Raw genomic sequence first — 15167 nt, 5'->3', positions numbered from 1 at the left:
CCCCAGTAAATTCTGGGACCTCTTGTGAGGATTTGCCCCCCCCCCCATGGTTGGTACTGTTAAAAATCCCTTAGCCACCTCTTCTATATAACAAGTCAATTTAACAAGTAATTAAAAATAGCTTCACACAACAACACCTCATAAGGAGTGCCCAGCAGGAGTCCAATTCCTATCAGAAAACATACATACAAACATTCAGACACTCCCAATCTCTCCCAGGGGGAAAAAAGTTCTCCTTCTCCCTGAGTGAGATTGTTGTTCCATAAGGGTTTCTTCATTGTGTTGTCAGGATTGGTTCTCGCTGCTCAAATCAGCTCTTACTTCAGACAATGGTCTGGAAGGAGTGGGGGCTGGAGTGCAATGTGTTAGATGGTGCTAGGGTGCTCCTGATTTAACTCTGACCTGGACTGAGTGTGAAGTAACCTCCTTCACTTCGTACGGTCCAGTCCACCTGGGTTCCAGCCACTTTCTTTTGTGGACTTTCACCCTCACCCAGTCTCCCACTTTTACCTTCAGTGGTGGCGTGTTTCCCGACAGCTCCCCCTCTTGGGCCTTCCGCACCTGAGAAGAGAGTGCTGCAGAAAATTCCGTCAATTTCTTCACATAATCAGTCATTTCTATCTGTTGTACATCAAGGGCGGGCATATGACCTCCCTCCCTTGGTGGACCTGGCATTACTCTCCCTGTCATTATCTCATGAGGAGAGAGATGGGTCCCTGCCCCTGGTGATGCTCTCATAGCCATCAAAGCCAGTGGCAGGGCTTCAACCCATGTCAATTTTGTCCCTGCACAAACCTTTGCAATTTTGGCTTTCAATGTTTGGTTGGCATGTTCCACGAGTCCCTGGGACTGTGGATGTTACTGAACCGGATCTGTGCATGATTCCGAATCTTCCTCCACCTTTTTCAGGTGTTTTTTTTGCTAAAATGTGTGGTTGTCAGATCTCATCTGCCTTGGTATAGCGTACCTGGATATTAATTCAGTTTGTAGCCACTTAATAACTGACCTAGCATCCTCTTATTCTGTAGTTTCTGTAGGAATTGCCTCTACCCATTTTGAAAACCTGTCTACAGTGTCTGTCATGTGAGGGTGCCACCAGATGTGTGAAACCTCTTGGAGGGTCTTCTCACGCAACAGTTCAGGGCAGAGTCTAGCTGGTGCAACAAGTCTTCCATCATGGCACGTCCAGAGTTTTGTCCTGTCCTCTGCCGCCCCCTCCTGGGCCCAGACTGAGTGTTCATAGGGTCCTGCTGAGCTCTGTAACTGTGCTATATCGCCTTGGTTGAGTTCAATCTGTGATGTCGGTGGTAGTAGTATTGGATGAGGATCACGCCTTCGGGCACCTGGAGTTCAGACAGGTGGGTCTATGGTTGTTGTGGGGGTCCTCCCCTTCCTCTACCTCTCCATTGTGGTCTACCTCTGCCTCTTCCCCTCCATTGGGGTTGATGATTAGATTTCTGCAGATCCCAACAATCACGCTTGAAATGTCCAGTTCTTCCACAATGGTAGCACAGGTAGTTCTCTCTTCTAGGAGGACCTGGTGGAGTGCCCCGCTGAGGCCATGGTTGTGGTTGTGGGCCAAAAGTCATGGTGCCTTTTAGGCTGTATAGTGAGGTGGGGCCAGGAGTGGTGCTGGTGCTGGCCTCTGGGGGAGCTGTAGGAGAACCCTTGAATGGGGTTTGCATCTCTACTGGAGCTGCAGTGGCCACACACATCGTCTTTGGCTGCACCCTCCTGCTCTCCTCTAATGCCCATGTCCCTATTCTTAGCTCTCCCTCAGCCCTCTCTCTCTCCTTAGTTCCCTCTTTCTTAAACCTATGTGTTTTGTTCCTTCCTTCTTCCTCTCCCTTGGCTTTCTCAACTGCCACTTCTAGACCTTTCTCCATAATCTTGAGTTCTTCCTCCGAGGGAGGTCCCCCTCTGAGGTAACCTGCCTGTGTCGATCTCAACTTCACCTCCTCCCATATTTTTTGAACTTTCTTATACTGTTCTATGTGTAATGGAATCATTATCATAAAAATCAGAATTCCAATCACATACACCAATGCAGTAATTTCTACACACAGCACACACCACGCTTTAGTTATCTCACGCTTGTTCTAGAATCATGCACAAATTCAATACCAGATTCCCCAGTCCCTGGTTCCTGAAAGCCTAGGTCAAATTCACTCAGTTCAACAGATTAGTATTCAGTTTCATAAGTCTCACTATAACTTCCCATCATCCATTACACGTTATAATACATCAAAACACAGACACGTTAAAATATAAACACAGCAAAACAAAACTGCCAATTAGAATTCAATACCTTAAAAAATTTAGGTTACCAGAGCGTCCTAAAACATAGTCTCAGTTCAACTGCCACCCTTCACACAACCTTATACTTATGTGAAGTCACAGAAGCAACTGGATCCCTATCAAAGGAATTTTTTTTAGACAACTCGATCACTAGGAAAGACTTAGTCTCAGCTTAATTGTACCTTTCACACAACCATTTATATGGAACGTTTTAAGTGTGAAATCACAGAGATAACTGGCATCCCCGGGAATTTAGTACCTCTGGTCAATTTTGGTGATTCTCCCCCACCTAATGATGGGTCAAATCTCATCCACTCATACGTCAAAACACATCCCCCACACAACCTATCTAAAAATAGGACCTTTTAAATTGTGAAAACTTATACGTGTGACTACACACTTCCACACAACCTATCTAAAATAGGACCTTTTAAATGTGAAAACTTATACGTGTGACTACACACTTCCACACAACCTATCTAAAATAGGACCTTTTAAATGTGAAAACTTATACGTAAATCACAGTACCAGATATCTCACTTATGCCTTAAATCCTTTAGGATGGAAATTATTTAACAAGTATTCATACTCACGCTCAGTACTACTGATCAAAATTTGGTATTGGTCTATAATACAATATGCAAGATTTTGTTTTAACAGGCTCTGCTTACCTTTTTAGAAGAGCGCTCTGATCAGGTTCCTGAGGCAAGACGAATAGTTGATGTCTCCTGGATTTCAGGTCACTCTTCTGTCTGTTTTTAGATCGATGATTTGCCTTTTCCTCTCGCACCAACTCTTTAGATCGAATTAGAAACCATCCTCTGCTACCAATTTGTTGGTGAAACCATAATTAGGAGAGGGAGTACAAACCATCGACGCTAGACAGAGAGGATTTTGCTTAAGCAAAAGGCAGTTTATTAAAACAGAGATAGCTGGTACTGCTCAAGCTACATGCATGGACCCATTCAATTGCCTCTTATGGAGACAGTTGAGAAGGGATCCTTAAAAAGAGTTTACAGCATTACTTTATACAATGTAACATAAAGGAAGGGGTCCTTCTTCTAGTCCCTTGATTGGTTCCCGAGGCGTAGGAGGCGGGTCTGCTCTGTCCAGAGTAGAAGCCCCATTGGTGCACGGCAGAGTCCTCTGCCCTTGGCACCCGACCAGTAGACAGGGGAGTTGAGAATGAGTGTGCGTGCAGTGAAATGTCTGTGTGTGTCCAGGGAACTCTTTAGAGGAGTATCTGTTGGTTTATGGCCGGAGGTGGGGGTGTTGTCCTATTATCGCATTCCTAGGCCATCTGGTGAGAAGATAAGGCTTCTCCTCTGTCCTTTGTTCTCTGACCTGGAACAGCATTTATTGAAAACAGGCTCCAAATGGGTCTTACAGAACATTTTAGTCAGACCAATCTATAACAAATTATATTTACTACGACAATCTACACATATGAAAGCGGTATTTATCGCTCAATACAAAAAGTGGATTTAATATTTTTCTGAATATTCTCTGTTTTTTGGAGTTCCACCTGCAACTGCACACAGATGTTCATAAGAGACAAGTTTCTTCCGAATCGAGAACAAAGAAAGTATCGCCAAGGTTTGTAAAAAAATATCCTGATTATGGTAAACAGCAGCCTATGCAAGATCTCAGATGAGCTTTAGCTCTGCCACTGAGGTTCGTGTTTACATGGCTATCTAGCGGTAATGTTGGAGGCTACTGGCTTTGATTCAGTTAGTCTACTGGGAGGAGAAGATTTGTCTTTCCCCAGGATACCCTTGCTTGTGGAGATAATGCTAGCAACCGAATGCTTTAATAAAGGATGAAGGTATAGTAGACCCAAGTAGCCTATTGTAAACTGTAACACATCTCACAATTAGAGTAACATGCAATTTTATCATTGGGGACATCACACTTTGTGCTATAGAGTATAGACTGTTGGGTTTAACAACATTTCCAAAACTCCATACCTGATCATAGGCTTTTGTTTTGAAATGTGTATGCCAGTAATGTTAATTTTATCACCAGCACTTTTGGAACCATAGCACCACTGTAGCTATATAATCCAACCACCTTGACTGATGACTGTCAATTCCTGCTGGAAGTTTCTAACTTTCACAGACTAACCAACCTTTTCTAACTTTCACAGACTGACCAAACTTTTTTTCACAAACGTTTTTAGAGTAAGATTGTTGGTCATGAAGATGTCCCTTTCCTAAAATAGTGTAGCAAACAAGGGGCGGGGAAGCGAACCCAGGTTACATGCGTGAAAGGCACACACCCCTACGCATCGCTCCAACAGATTTAACCCACTTGGTCAGAATTGTAATGTGGCTCACTGTATTAGCGAGGATCACTACACCGTTTCGACCACTTTGACCACCAATATGCAGCCTACAGTTTTTTAGAGAGACAATAGATTTGTGGGAGTCCTTCGTAATTAAAACACTAACCAGCCGTAACATACGCATTCGATTTCTATTGTCTGCCATTTTCTTTTAGCCTCTGATTACTTTTATCTCCTAATGAAGATTTGTGTTGGTGTACTGGATTTCCTCAACAGCCACCCTCTTTGGATGTATTATTGTTGCCGGCTGTACAGCCAGAGCTTGTGTGCTCGCCCAGGGTTTCAATTTTAGTCTATTTTAGGATTAGGGTTATCTAATGAAACGTGGGCTACTAGGCCTACATTATAAATATGACACAATCAGCATTTCACTTTGGATATGAATAATCCAAATTATCAATCAGTTATCAAAACGCTCAGATATAACCACCAGGGCAGGAGGGCGAAGAGATGAGAAGAGTAGGCTATCTCAGCTGATTTATGCAGGAGATTTAAAATAATAATGTAAAACATATCTGTAGGCTTTTTAGTAACTATTTGAATGATGTTTTAGTCCAATGCATGTTGGTTGAACGCTTTGACACCTTGAACGTGAAAGTGAGTGGTTCAGTGAGTGTCTCCGCCTAGAACATCACAGAGCTGATGAACGCAGCAACGTTCTTTTTCAGAACCATGGCGAGCGCATTGTGACGCTGTCCCTTCTACTCCTACTTAGAGCCATAGATACAGTATTTTCTAAATGGTTATACTCCTACTGTTCTCTAAACAATGGTTTCATAGTTTACAATTGTATAAACTCCCAAATCATGCTCAAAATTCAATTTAATTGATGTCACTGTTGAGTGTTTTTTAATCAGTTTGATAAACATGTTTATCCCATTGTAACATAGCCAACCATGACTTATGGAAGACTTTGACGTATTAATGGTCCCTATAAAACCCTGTAATTCTAAGAAAGAATTGTCAGATGGTTTTGAACTCAGTCAAAATCACTGCAGTATGTAGAGCGATAATGAGTAGGTCTATGTTCAGTCGTTTGTTGAAAGCGACCCCGCTGAGATTCCTCCGCGAGAGGTCGCTTCTGTGTGCAGCTGACCTGTTGTTTGCGACCGGTTCGGCAGTCTACTTTTATAATAATGATAATAATATGCCATTTAGCAGACGCTTTTATCCAAAGCGACTTACAGTCATGCGTGCATACATTTTTTGTGTGTATGGGTGGTCCCGGGGATCGAACTCACTACCTTGGCGTTACAAGCGCCGTGCTCTACCAGCTGAGCTACAGAGGACCACATATAGCAAATATTACGGTATCGGTGAGGATGCACTGGCCACCGTGGAGAGCGTGGACCGTGTTGTCACGGTTGAGGAGGGTAAGTTTACATATTTGACAATGTCTAAATAGTAATAGTCCCAAATGCCACCCAATACCCTATTTCTTATTTTGACCAGGACCCATAGTTCTATGGTTAAAAGGCGCTGGTCAAAAGTAGTGCACTAAATAGGGAATAGGGTGTCATTTAGGTAGCAATCATGGTGATGACATTTTTTCAGTGTAGCCCTAGATTAACAACAACAAACAAACTTGCTCCTTTGAAACCAAACCGTTGCTTTAGGTTTAATTGAACATGTTGGTACATTATGCAGACACATAAATACATTTGATGTCATACAATATAAAACACAAGTAAATATATGATCAGCCTAACTACATGGACATATGTCTGGTGTCTTGTAGCTAGTATTTCTTAAACTTAGAGAAAACAATCCTTTATTTAAAGATAATGAGCCCACCCTGGACCAGGAGGACCCAGTCCTTGTTCAGGTAAGAATGCTGCAGGCCTATCAATAGCTTGGGTGCCAGTCTTTCTGCTCTCTTGCCAATTCCATCGTGGCAATATGATATTGGCATCACAATCCCATAAGGAGTGGACAGAGAGCTGAAACAGACTGGCACCCAGGCTATAACAATACTGCTTCATTAGCATGATTGGTTCAATAACAATCTGTCATTCAAACTGTCATTTTACTGACTCATAAATTGATCCTGATTTTCTTCCTTAGTATGTGGTTGAGGAGGTTGGGCACCGGCCCTGTCTGGCTTTAATCCCTTGGTCTGGACCTCTGTGGGTTCCCAGCTCTGTAAGTCCATCCATTCTGATACTCTTTGGTCTTCTCTCTGGTCTTAAAACTGGTTTATGTACTTTAAACATAAACATGACGTTTTCTGAAGAACAATATGGAAATACATTTCTGTAAACATATTCCCTATTTTTTATAACTGCAGCCAACATATTACCTTACCCATGCTGGGAGGATGCTGGTGAGAGAGCTGGCAGTGTTAAACACGCAGGTAACCATGCAGATTATTGGACAAAGCTCATCTGATCTAATAGGCAGGATTACCTTCAGTATCCACTACGGTAGTGAAATACTTTGATGTTCGTTCCCTCATTTTCTCACAGATATTCACAGTGGAGCAGCCCATTTTCATCTGTTTCACTCCTGCTAGGAGGATGGTATGGAATGAACTGTCCTCTCAAAATGAACAGGTAGCCATTCATATGCAGGTACCTCAGATGTTTCCCTTAACCTTTCAACACAGACCTGTGTAGTGTCTCAGAATCTATCATGCAGTAGCCTCCTCTTGTGATCCTCCCTATAGCAGTCTGTCAGACCTATAGGCTACCTGTCTATCATTCAAACTGACTTTTAATTTGATCCTGTCTTGTTCCTTAGTATGTGGATGAGGAGGTTGGGCAGCGGACCTGTCTGGCTTTAATCCCTTGGTCTGGTCCTCTGTGGGTTCCCAGCTCTGTAAGTCCATCCATTCTGATACTCTTTGGTCTTTAGACTGGTTTATGTAGCTTAAACATAAACGTGATGCTTTCTGTAGAACAATATGAAAATACATTTCTGTAAACATATTCCCTATTTTTGTAATAGTCTGTAACACTGCAGCCAACGTATTACCTTACCCATGCTGGACGGATGCTGGTGAGAGAGCTGGCAGTGTTAAACACACAGGTAACCATGCAGATTATTGGACAAAGCTCATTTTATCTAATTGGCAGGATTACCTTCAGTATCTACTATGGTAGTGGGATACTTTGATGCCCTTAAAACTGTTCCCTCATTTTCTTACAGATTTGCAAGATTGAGCAGCACATTTTCATCTCTCGTGCTGGCATGATGGTATTGGATGAACTGTCCTCTCAGCTTGAAGAGGTAGCCATTCATCTGCAGGTACTTCAGACATGTTCTTAACATTTATATCTCAGACCTGTGTATTTCAACTATTATCATTGCAGTGGCCTCCTCTTGCAATCTTCCCTATGCCAATATTTTACTCCTATACAGTACCAGTCTATCATTCAAACGGACTCTTAAATTGATCCTGTCTTGTTCCTTAGTACGTGGATGAGGAGGTTTGGCAGCAGCCCTGTCTGGCTTTAATCCCTTGGTCTGGACCTCTGTGGGTTTCAAACGCTGTAAGTTCATCCATTCTGATACTCTCTGATCTTTAGGGGGGCTTAAACATAAACATAACTTTTTCTAAAAGAAACTTCTGGAAATACATTTCTGTAAACATATTCCCTTTTTTTATAGCCTGTCAAACTGCAGCCAATTTATTATCTTACCCATGCTGGGAGGATGCTGGTGAGAGAGATGGCAATGTTAAACACACAGGTAACCATTCAGATTATTAACCATTACTCATCTGATCTAATAGGGATAATTACCTTCAGTATCCACTAGTAGAATACTTTGATATCTTTAAAGCTGTTCCCTCATTTTCTCAGATTTTCACAATGGAGCAGGCCATTATCATCAGTTTCACTCCTGCTAGGAGGATGGTATGGGAGGAACTGTCCTCTCAAAATGAACAGGTAACCATTCATAGGCAGGTACCTCAGATGTTTCCTTATCCTTTGAACACAGACATGTGTATTTCCACTGCCAATTGTCTTAGAATCTATCATGCAGTGGCCTCCTCTTGCGATCCTCCCTATTCCAGTCTGTCAGTCCTATAGGCTACCTGTCTATCATTCAAACTGACTCTTAATTTAATCCTGTCTTGTTCCTTAGTATGTGGATGAGGAGGTTGGGCACCGGTCCTGTCTGGCTTTAATCCCTTGGTCTGGACCCTTGTGTGTTCCTATCTTTGTGAGTCTATCCATTCTGATACTCTCTGGTCTTTAGAGGATATTAAAGATTAACATCAAGTCACTAGTTTTCTATAAAACCACATAATGAAAAAAACATATTCCCTTGTCTTCATAGCCTGTCTTCTCCAAGGCCAAACCAGTCTACTACCTCACTCGTGCTGGGAGAATGCTGGTAACAGAGCTTGCAGTGTTAAACACACAGGTAACCAAACACATTATTAACCAAAGCTCATCTGATCTTATAGGGAGAATTTACTTTACCCTGTTCCCTTTTTTTTCACAGACTTCCAAATTGGTTATTGAGGAGCCTACCATTCACCTCACTGAAGCTGGGAGGCTAGTGCTTGACGAACTGTCAGCACCTTCAGATAGCCATTCACAGGTAGTCAATCACATTATTAGACAGTCATAGCTGATTAGTAATAGTACACATTACCATGTCCTCAATCTCCACAATTGTGTGTCTTATTAATCACAGAGCAATCTCTATAATTAGGGGATGTCTTTGTTTTTCAGACAAATAGGGAAGACTCTGGTTTTCCCTATGAGAAGTTGCAGCTGGTTGGGAACTGGGGTTCGTTTCATTTCCATTACTGGAATATCCATTATGGACGAGTGCAGGTACTTCAGACATATTCTTAACATTTATGAACACACCTGTGTATTTGAACTCCCAATTGTCTCTGGGTTTTCTTTTTGTATGTCTGTCCCTAATTGAAACCTAGGGGAAACTTGTCGATTCGAACATCATGTGGGCTCTATATCACTGCCAGGGATTATACTCAGAACTGAAATCGCCTGCCAAATGTTATAGACATCTACAGCTAACATATAGAGAGAGGTCTGGAGACTGAAGGAGTTTTTTCTTTATAGCAAAATGAAGAGGACATGCATCACCTGTGCATTGTGAGGGGAGTGGAGAAGCAGCTGTGGTGGAGCAGAGTCATCCAGGAAAAAATCCTGGACCCATGGGTGAGAGATTCTCAACTGGTCTTTCGTCTCAAATGCACCTGATTTGTGTCAAATGACGCACATGCTATAGGTCTACTTATATTTCCTGGATGAAATGTAATGTTTCTCTGTCTCTTTTAAAGGGTCTCGTCCAGGTGGTCCTCACCAACAAGAAGCTGACTGGTATTAAGGTACAGTCAGGCAATTTTTCACAGAAAAAATGTAAAGTGGCAAATGTCCATTTACCTATTTGAATAAATACATGTTGACAGAAAATGAAATTACACGTTCTAATCTCTTGCCTCATTTTTAGTTCCTTGGTAGAAGGATCCATGGACTCATGTCCTGCCTTGTCAAGAGGAGGTCTGAGTTCACCTATTATGAGGATGCCCAGGTACACCCCGTTGTTTCTCTGTGTTATGATTTATTTCAGTGTTTGGTTGAGGGGTTTTCAATATGGTGGTTTTCAGTGTTGGGCTGACAGTGTCACATGTTGTGTGTTAAACAGCAGGTGGATATCTCCACCACAGTGGAGGGGTACCAGGAGAGGGGGGATGAGATGATGGCATATCAGTTCTCCACCTCTGACATCATCACCACCCCTCATGAGCCGTCCTCTGGCTCCTCTCACCAGTTCCCCCAGAATTCTCCGCCTCCCCCTTTCCCTTCCGATTCCCCTCCCAGTCCCCCTCCACCTTACCACTCCACCCAGGACCAGGACCAGACCCCTGACAGCACTCCTCAGGTAAAACTCTTTCTACAGTCAATAATTCTTATTTCATTTGTACTTGTGTGTACAGGTGTGTGTCATTGTTTTGGTATCGATAGGTTTGTGTTGTCTGTCAAGGGTCAAGTTGTTAGGTCAAGATGAAAGTATTGTTATGATGTCACTGAATGTTTTGTCTGCTTCAGTTGATGTTGCAGGTGAAATGCAGTTTAGTAGAGTTTAAGTTAATGTGATGTCTGTTTTAGGAGTTTGAGGAGGAGTTTGTGGAGGAGCAAAATAATGCTGCAGATGTGCCCCAGTTGCGGTGGGTTCGCTTTCATGTGTTCATCTATAGTAAAAACCTTTGCTTTGAAATAATCTGCCCAATATTGTAGTTATACAGATGTAGGATCTTAATTTGAGACAGTTTGCTACAGCAGGAAAATAATCCTGCAGCAACAGGATACATTTTTCGTTAGGGCAAATCGAGTCTAAAATTTCAAAGTGGAAATTACAAACTTGAAAATTCCAAATACGCTACAAGTTTGCATTTCCTGCCGTGCAGGAAAATTCTCAGCAACAAAAGAGTGATCAAATTAAGATCCTACATTGGTATGGTCTTTCTGAATCCTGCAGTTATAATATAGGCTAACATAAAATTATTTCTTAATTTCATGGCACTGATGTTTTAGCTTCTTAGGTTGAACATTTGTTATTGAACATTTCTATTTACAGGCGTTACTTTGAAAACCAAGGGACAACCAACTTCTCTCTGAGGCTGGCCGGTATCAGACGTGCTATGGAGGTGAGAAAATGTGAATTTAGCACCTTTTGTATTTCACTTCATGAACATTTCTGGACTATTTGTAAATGTACTGTCTTGTTCTCACAGGCTCTGACATCCTCAGACAGTACCTCCCTCAATTACCTCACCCACGCTGGGAGGATGGTGTTGAGTGGACTATCCGAGCTCAACCAGCAGGTAACCAATTACATAATTGTGCAACGTTCATCAGACCAGATATATAGTTCCCACTGGGCACAGATGTCATTTCAACGTCTCGTTTTGATTTACATTTGGTTGAGTTGTCAACTAATGTGAATTCAATGTGAAATCCCCCCAAAAATTAACGTAATTGGATTTAGGTTAAAAGACGAAATTCCCTTACGTTGATGACTTCTTTCAAATCCAATCAGTTTCCCACTTTGATTCAACATCATCACATTGACATTTTTTATTGATACAACATTGATTCAACCAGTTCTTGCACAGTGGGTTACCTTTAGGCAACAGTGATTCATAGGGTTTAGTTGAAAAGTTTCAACGTCATACTAGCCAAACAATCGGAGGCCCTTTGAATTACAGACCTGAATCTTTGAGTTTATGATCTAAGTTTTAAGGAATTTTATGATTGTTTTGTTTTGAGGATGTGAGGCAGTTTCAGCAGGCCTACGACCTACTGGTGAACTTCATTAATGAGCCAGCAAACAGGGAGCGACTAGAGCAGGAGATGGCTCTCGTAGGAGTAGGTCTACATGCAAGCTTGAGCGTTAGCTGCAGGCACCGTCTTCTCATCTAACATCTACTCAATGAGACTTTCTAAAGTGCTTGTCAATGAAGATTATATAATTATCCTATTTGTTTGACTTCAGATCGACCGCATCAACTTCGCAGATGTTTTTTATGAATTCGTTCTACTAAGCCTTCTAGAAGGAAAGACATCTCTTCCTATATCTGTAAGTGGCCCTAAGAATGGAACATCCTGTTGTTTATCTATGCTATACACACTGTTGTCATATCAGATCTGTAGACACTCACTCATGTCCCCTGTTCCTTCTCCAGAAGCCTGGTAGCTTCCTTTATCTGCTCCTGGAAGTCATAATGAGGATTCACCCTCCTGGAGGAGCCTGGACAGAGGCTGCTGAGAACTTCTACCTCCTCGTTAAGGTACATTTGTCTCTCTCTCTCTCTCTCTCTCTCTCTCTCTCTCTCTCTCTCTCTCTCTCTCTCTCTCTCTCTCTCTCTCTCTCTCTCTCTCTCTCTCTCTCTCTCTCTCTCTCTCTCTCAATAATAGTTGATGATGTGTCTGTTGTCAACAGGGCCAGATGAAGGCATGGCTAGAATCCATCTTCAACCTCAATGAGTCAATCTATGAAAGCCCAGAGAGGCTCTCGGGGGAGGTGATGGGGAATCTAGAAATACAGGTTGAGTTCCTGCTGTCCAGCCTGGATTAAGGTTCCCAAACTGAGCTGAGGGCCCCATCACAAAATAAAGTGTTTTGCATTTAAACATTATCTGTCAATCGTAAACAAATGTTACATCATGTGTAGGGGAGAGTGGGGTAAGTTGAGCCATTTTTTACATTCAGCATTACTCTGTCAAGGGAAATATAGTATTCTTTCAAAAATATACAGTATCTGTCACGACTTCCTCCGAGGCTGCCCCTCTCCTTGTTCGGGCAGGCTTCGGCGTTTGTCGTCACCGGCCTTCTAGCCACTGCCGCTCCTCATCTCATCATTCTATTTGTTTTGTCTTGTTTATTACACACACCTGGTTCATATCCCCTCATTAGTACCTGTATAAGTGTTCCCTCTGCCCCCTTGTCTTTGTGTGTGATTGTTTATTGTGGAGGAGAGAGAAGCTCGGTGGAGCTCCATGTATTTTGTATCGCTGGGAATATTCCCTGTGTGCCTTGTATTTTCCAGTGCCCCTGTTTTGCGCACTGGAGTGTTTTTTTACTAGGGGTGTAACGATCCATCTACTACATCGATGTATCGATTTATATTCCTATGATCCAACTACATCGATCTGTGCTCGGCGAGTTGGCCTTTTGGACAACATATATCGATCTAACATCGTTTTTGTCACAAGCCGGGCTAGAAACTCCGGTCTCAGATGTGGAGAGCTGGGGGTACTACCCCTTAGCCACAGAGGAGGTGTTGTAGGACCCAAATGAAACACCCAAGGCAATACTCCAGGCAAGTAGATTTAATGTTCCAAAACAGGAGGCAAAACAAAACAACTCCACGAGGGGAGAAAAACAAACTAAAGATAACTTTGAACAACTTACTAGGACAGACACGGTGGGACAAAGCAGGAGACACATAGTCAGGACGCAATAACCAAGTGAGAAACAAGGGGAAAACACACAGCTAAAATACACAAGGGGAAACAAGGCACAGGTGACCTGGATCAAGCTAATTAGGACACATGAGGAAGAACTAAGGCAGAGGGGAACACAGATGACCTCTAGAGGCCCGGAGACAAACAGGAGGCAGGAAGCTGACACACACGAGGAAGAACTAAGGCAGAGGGGAACACAGATGACCTCTAGAGGCCCGGAGACAAACAGGAGGCAGGAAGCTGACAGGACCCCCTCCTCTAGGAACGACTCCTGACGTTCCTTCCAGAACACCCTGGCCCCAGGGTGCGAAAATCTCGGATCAAACCTGGGTCCAGGATGTCCCTGGCTGGAACCCAGGAGCGCTCCTCCGGCCCGTAGCCCTCCCAGTCCACCAGATACTGCAGAGAGTTCTGGACCCTCCGGGAGTCCAGTATCCGGCGGACTGTGTAGGCTGGCTGGCCGTCAATGATCCTGGGAGGTGGCGGGGGTCTGCGTGGGGGGGCAAAGGGAGAAGACAAGACAGGTTTAAGGAGTGAAACATGGAAAGTGGGGTTAACTCTAAGGGAGCGAGGGAGAACCAAACGATACGACACAGGGTTAACCTTTCTAGCAATGCGGAAAGGCCCGATGTATCTCTGGGAAAGCTTCCTGGATTCGACCCGAGGGGGCAGGTTCTTAGTGGCCAACCAAACTCTCTGACCAGCTCGGAAACTAGGGGCCCGTCCGGCGGTGGCGATTAGCCTGACTTTGGTATCTCTGGGAGGTCCGAAGGAGGGCACGCCTGGCCTTCTTCCAGGTCCGCCTACAGCGTTGGACAAAGCGCTGGGCCGAGGGAACACCAACTTGCGCCTCCTCCTCTGGAAACAATGGAGGGTTGTAACCGAACTGGCATTCGAAGGGGGACAATCCGGTGGCTGAGGACTGGAGGGTGTTGTGGGCATATTCAGCCCAAATGATATAGGTGGCCCAAGACGTGGGATTACTGGCCGCCATACACCGCAGGGTGGTCTCCAGATCCTGATTAATCCGCTCCGTTTGGCCATTAGACTCTGGATGGAACCCCCGACGATAGGCTGGCTGTGGCCCCAACAAGCCTGCAGAAGGCCCCCAAAACCGGGACGAGAATTGGGGACCTCGGTCAGAGACCACGTCCAGGGGAATACCAAATATCCGGAAGACATGGTTCATGAGGAGCTCAGCAGTCTCCTTAGCCGAGGGCAGCTTGGGCAGGGGAATAAACCGGGCAGCCTTAGAGAACCGGTCTACCACCACTAGGATGACGGTGTTGCCCTGGGATAGAGGAAGTCCCGTAACAAAGTCCAGAGAAAGGTGTGACCATGGCCTTCGAGGAACAGGTAAGGGATGGAGCAGTCCCTGGGGTCGCTGGCGTGTCGACTTTCCCTGGTTGCACACAGGGCAGGCCTCAACATAGACCTGCACGTCCTTCTTGATGGACGGCCACCAAAACCGCCGTCGGAGGAACTCCAGTGTGCGAGCACTGCCTGGATGGCATGTCAAGGGCGACTCACGACCCCACTGCAAGACGCGGCCCCGAACAGAGAGAGGAACGTACA

The 15167-nt window shown here is 44.0% G+C and overlaps 1 protein-coding gene and 1 long non-coding RNA gene across 3 annotated transcripts; both read left to right on the top strand.

Moving 5' to 3' along the window:
- The first annotated feature begins 7625 nt into the window (after nucleotides 1-7625).
- On the top strand, nucleotides 7626-8077 carry LOC121584673. The gene is made up of 3 exons (XR_006003748.2): nucleotides 7626-7669; nucleotides 7790-7888; nucleotides 8056-8077. It is a non-coding gene; the product is annotated as an uncharacterized LOC121584673 (long non-coding RNA).
- A 1258-nt stretch (nucleotides 8078-9335) lies between these two features.
- LOC121571346 lies at nucleotides 9336-12758 on the top strand. 2 transcript variants are annotated; one of them, XM_045223256.1, is made up of 12 exons: nucleotides 9336-9432; nucleotides 9685-9783; nucleotides 9906-9953; nucleotides 10076-10156; nucleotides 10271-10507; nucleotides 10735-10793; nucleotides 11204-11273; nucleotides 11361-11450; nucleotides 11896-11994; nucleotides 12122-12205; nucleotides 12312-12416; nucleotides 12569-12758. In XM_045223256.1, exons 2-12 carry the CDS (start codon nucleotides 9700-9702, stop codon nucleotides 12701-12703), a joined length of 1092 nt encoding a protein of 363 aa, XP_045079191.1. In that variant the 5' UTR covers nucleotides 9336-9432; nucleotides 9685-9699; the 3' UTR covers nucleotides 12704-12758. The 2 variants fall into 2 exon arrangements, with proteins under 2 accessions (XP_045079191.1, XP_045079192.1); XM_045223257.1 differs by lacking the exon at nucleotides 11896-11994.
- Nucleotides 12759-15167: the final 2409 nt, after the last annotated feature.

This window comes from Coregonus clupeaformis, chromosome 1, assembly GCF_020615455.1.
Source record: "Coregonus clupeaformis isolate EN_2021a chromosome 1, ASM2061545v1, whole genome shotgun sequence".
Lineage (NCBI taxonomy): Eukaryota > Metazoa > Chordata > Actinopteri > Salmoniformes > Salmonidae > Coregonus > Coregonus clupeaformis.
The sequence above is the reverse complement of the archived record's forward strand: the minus strand, read 5'-3'. Positions and strand labels throughout refer to the sequence as shown.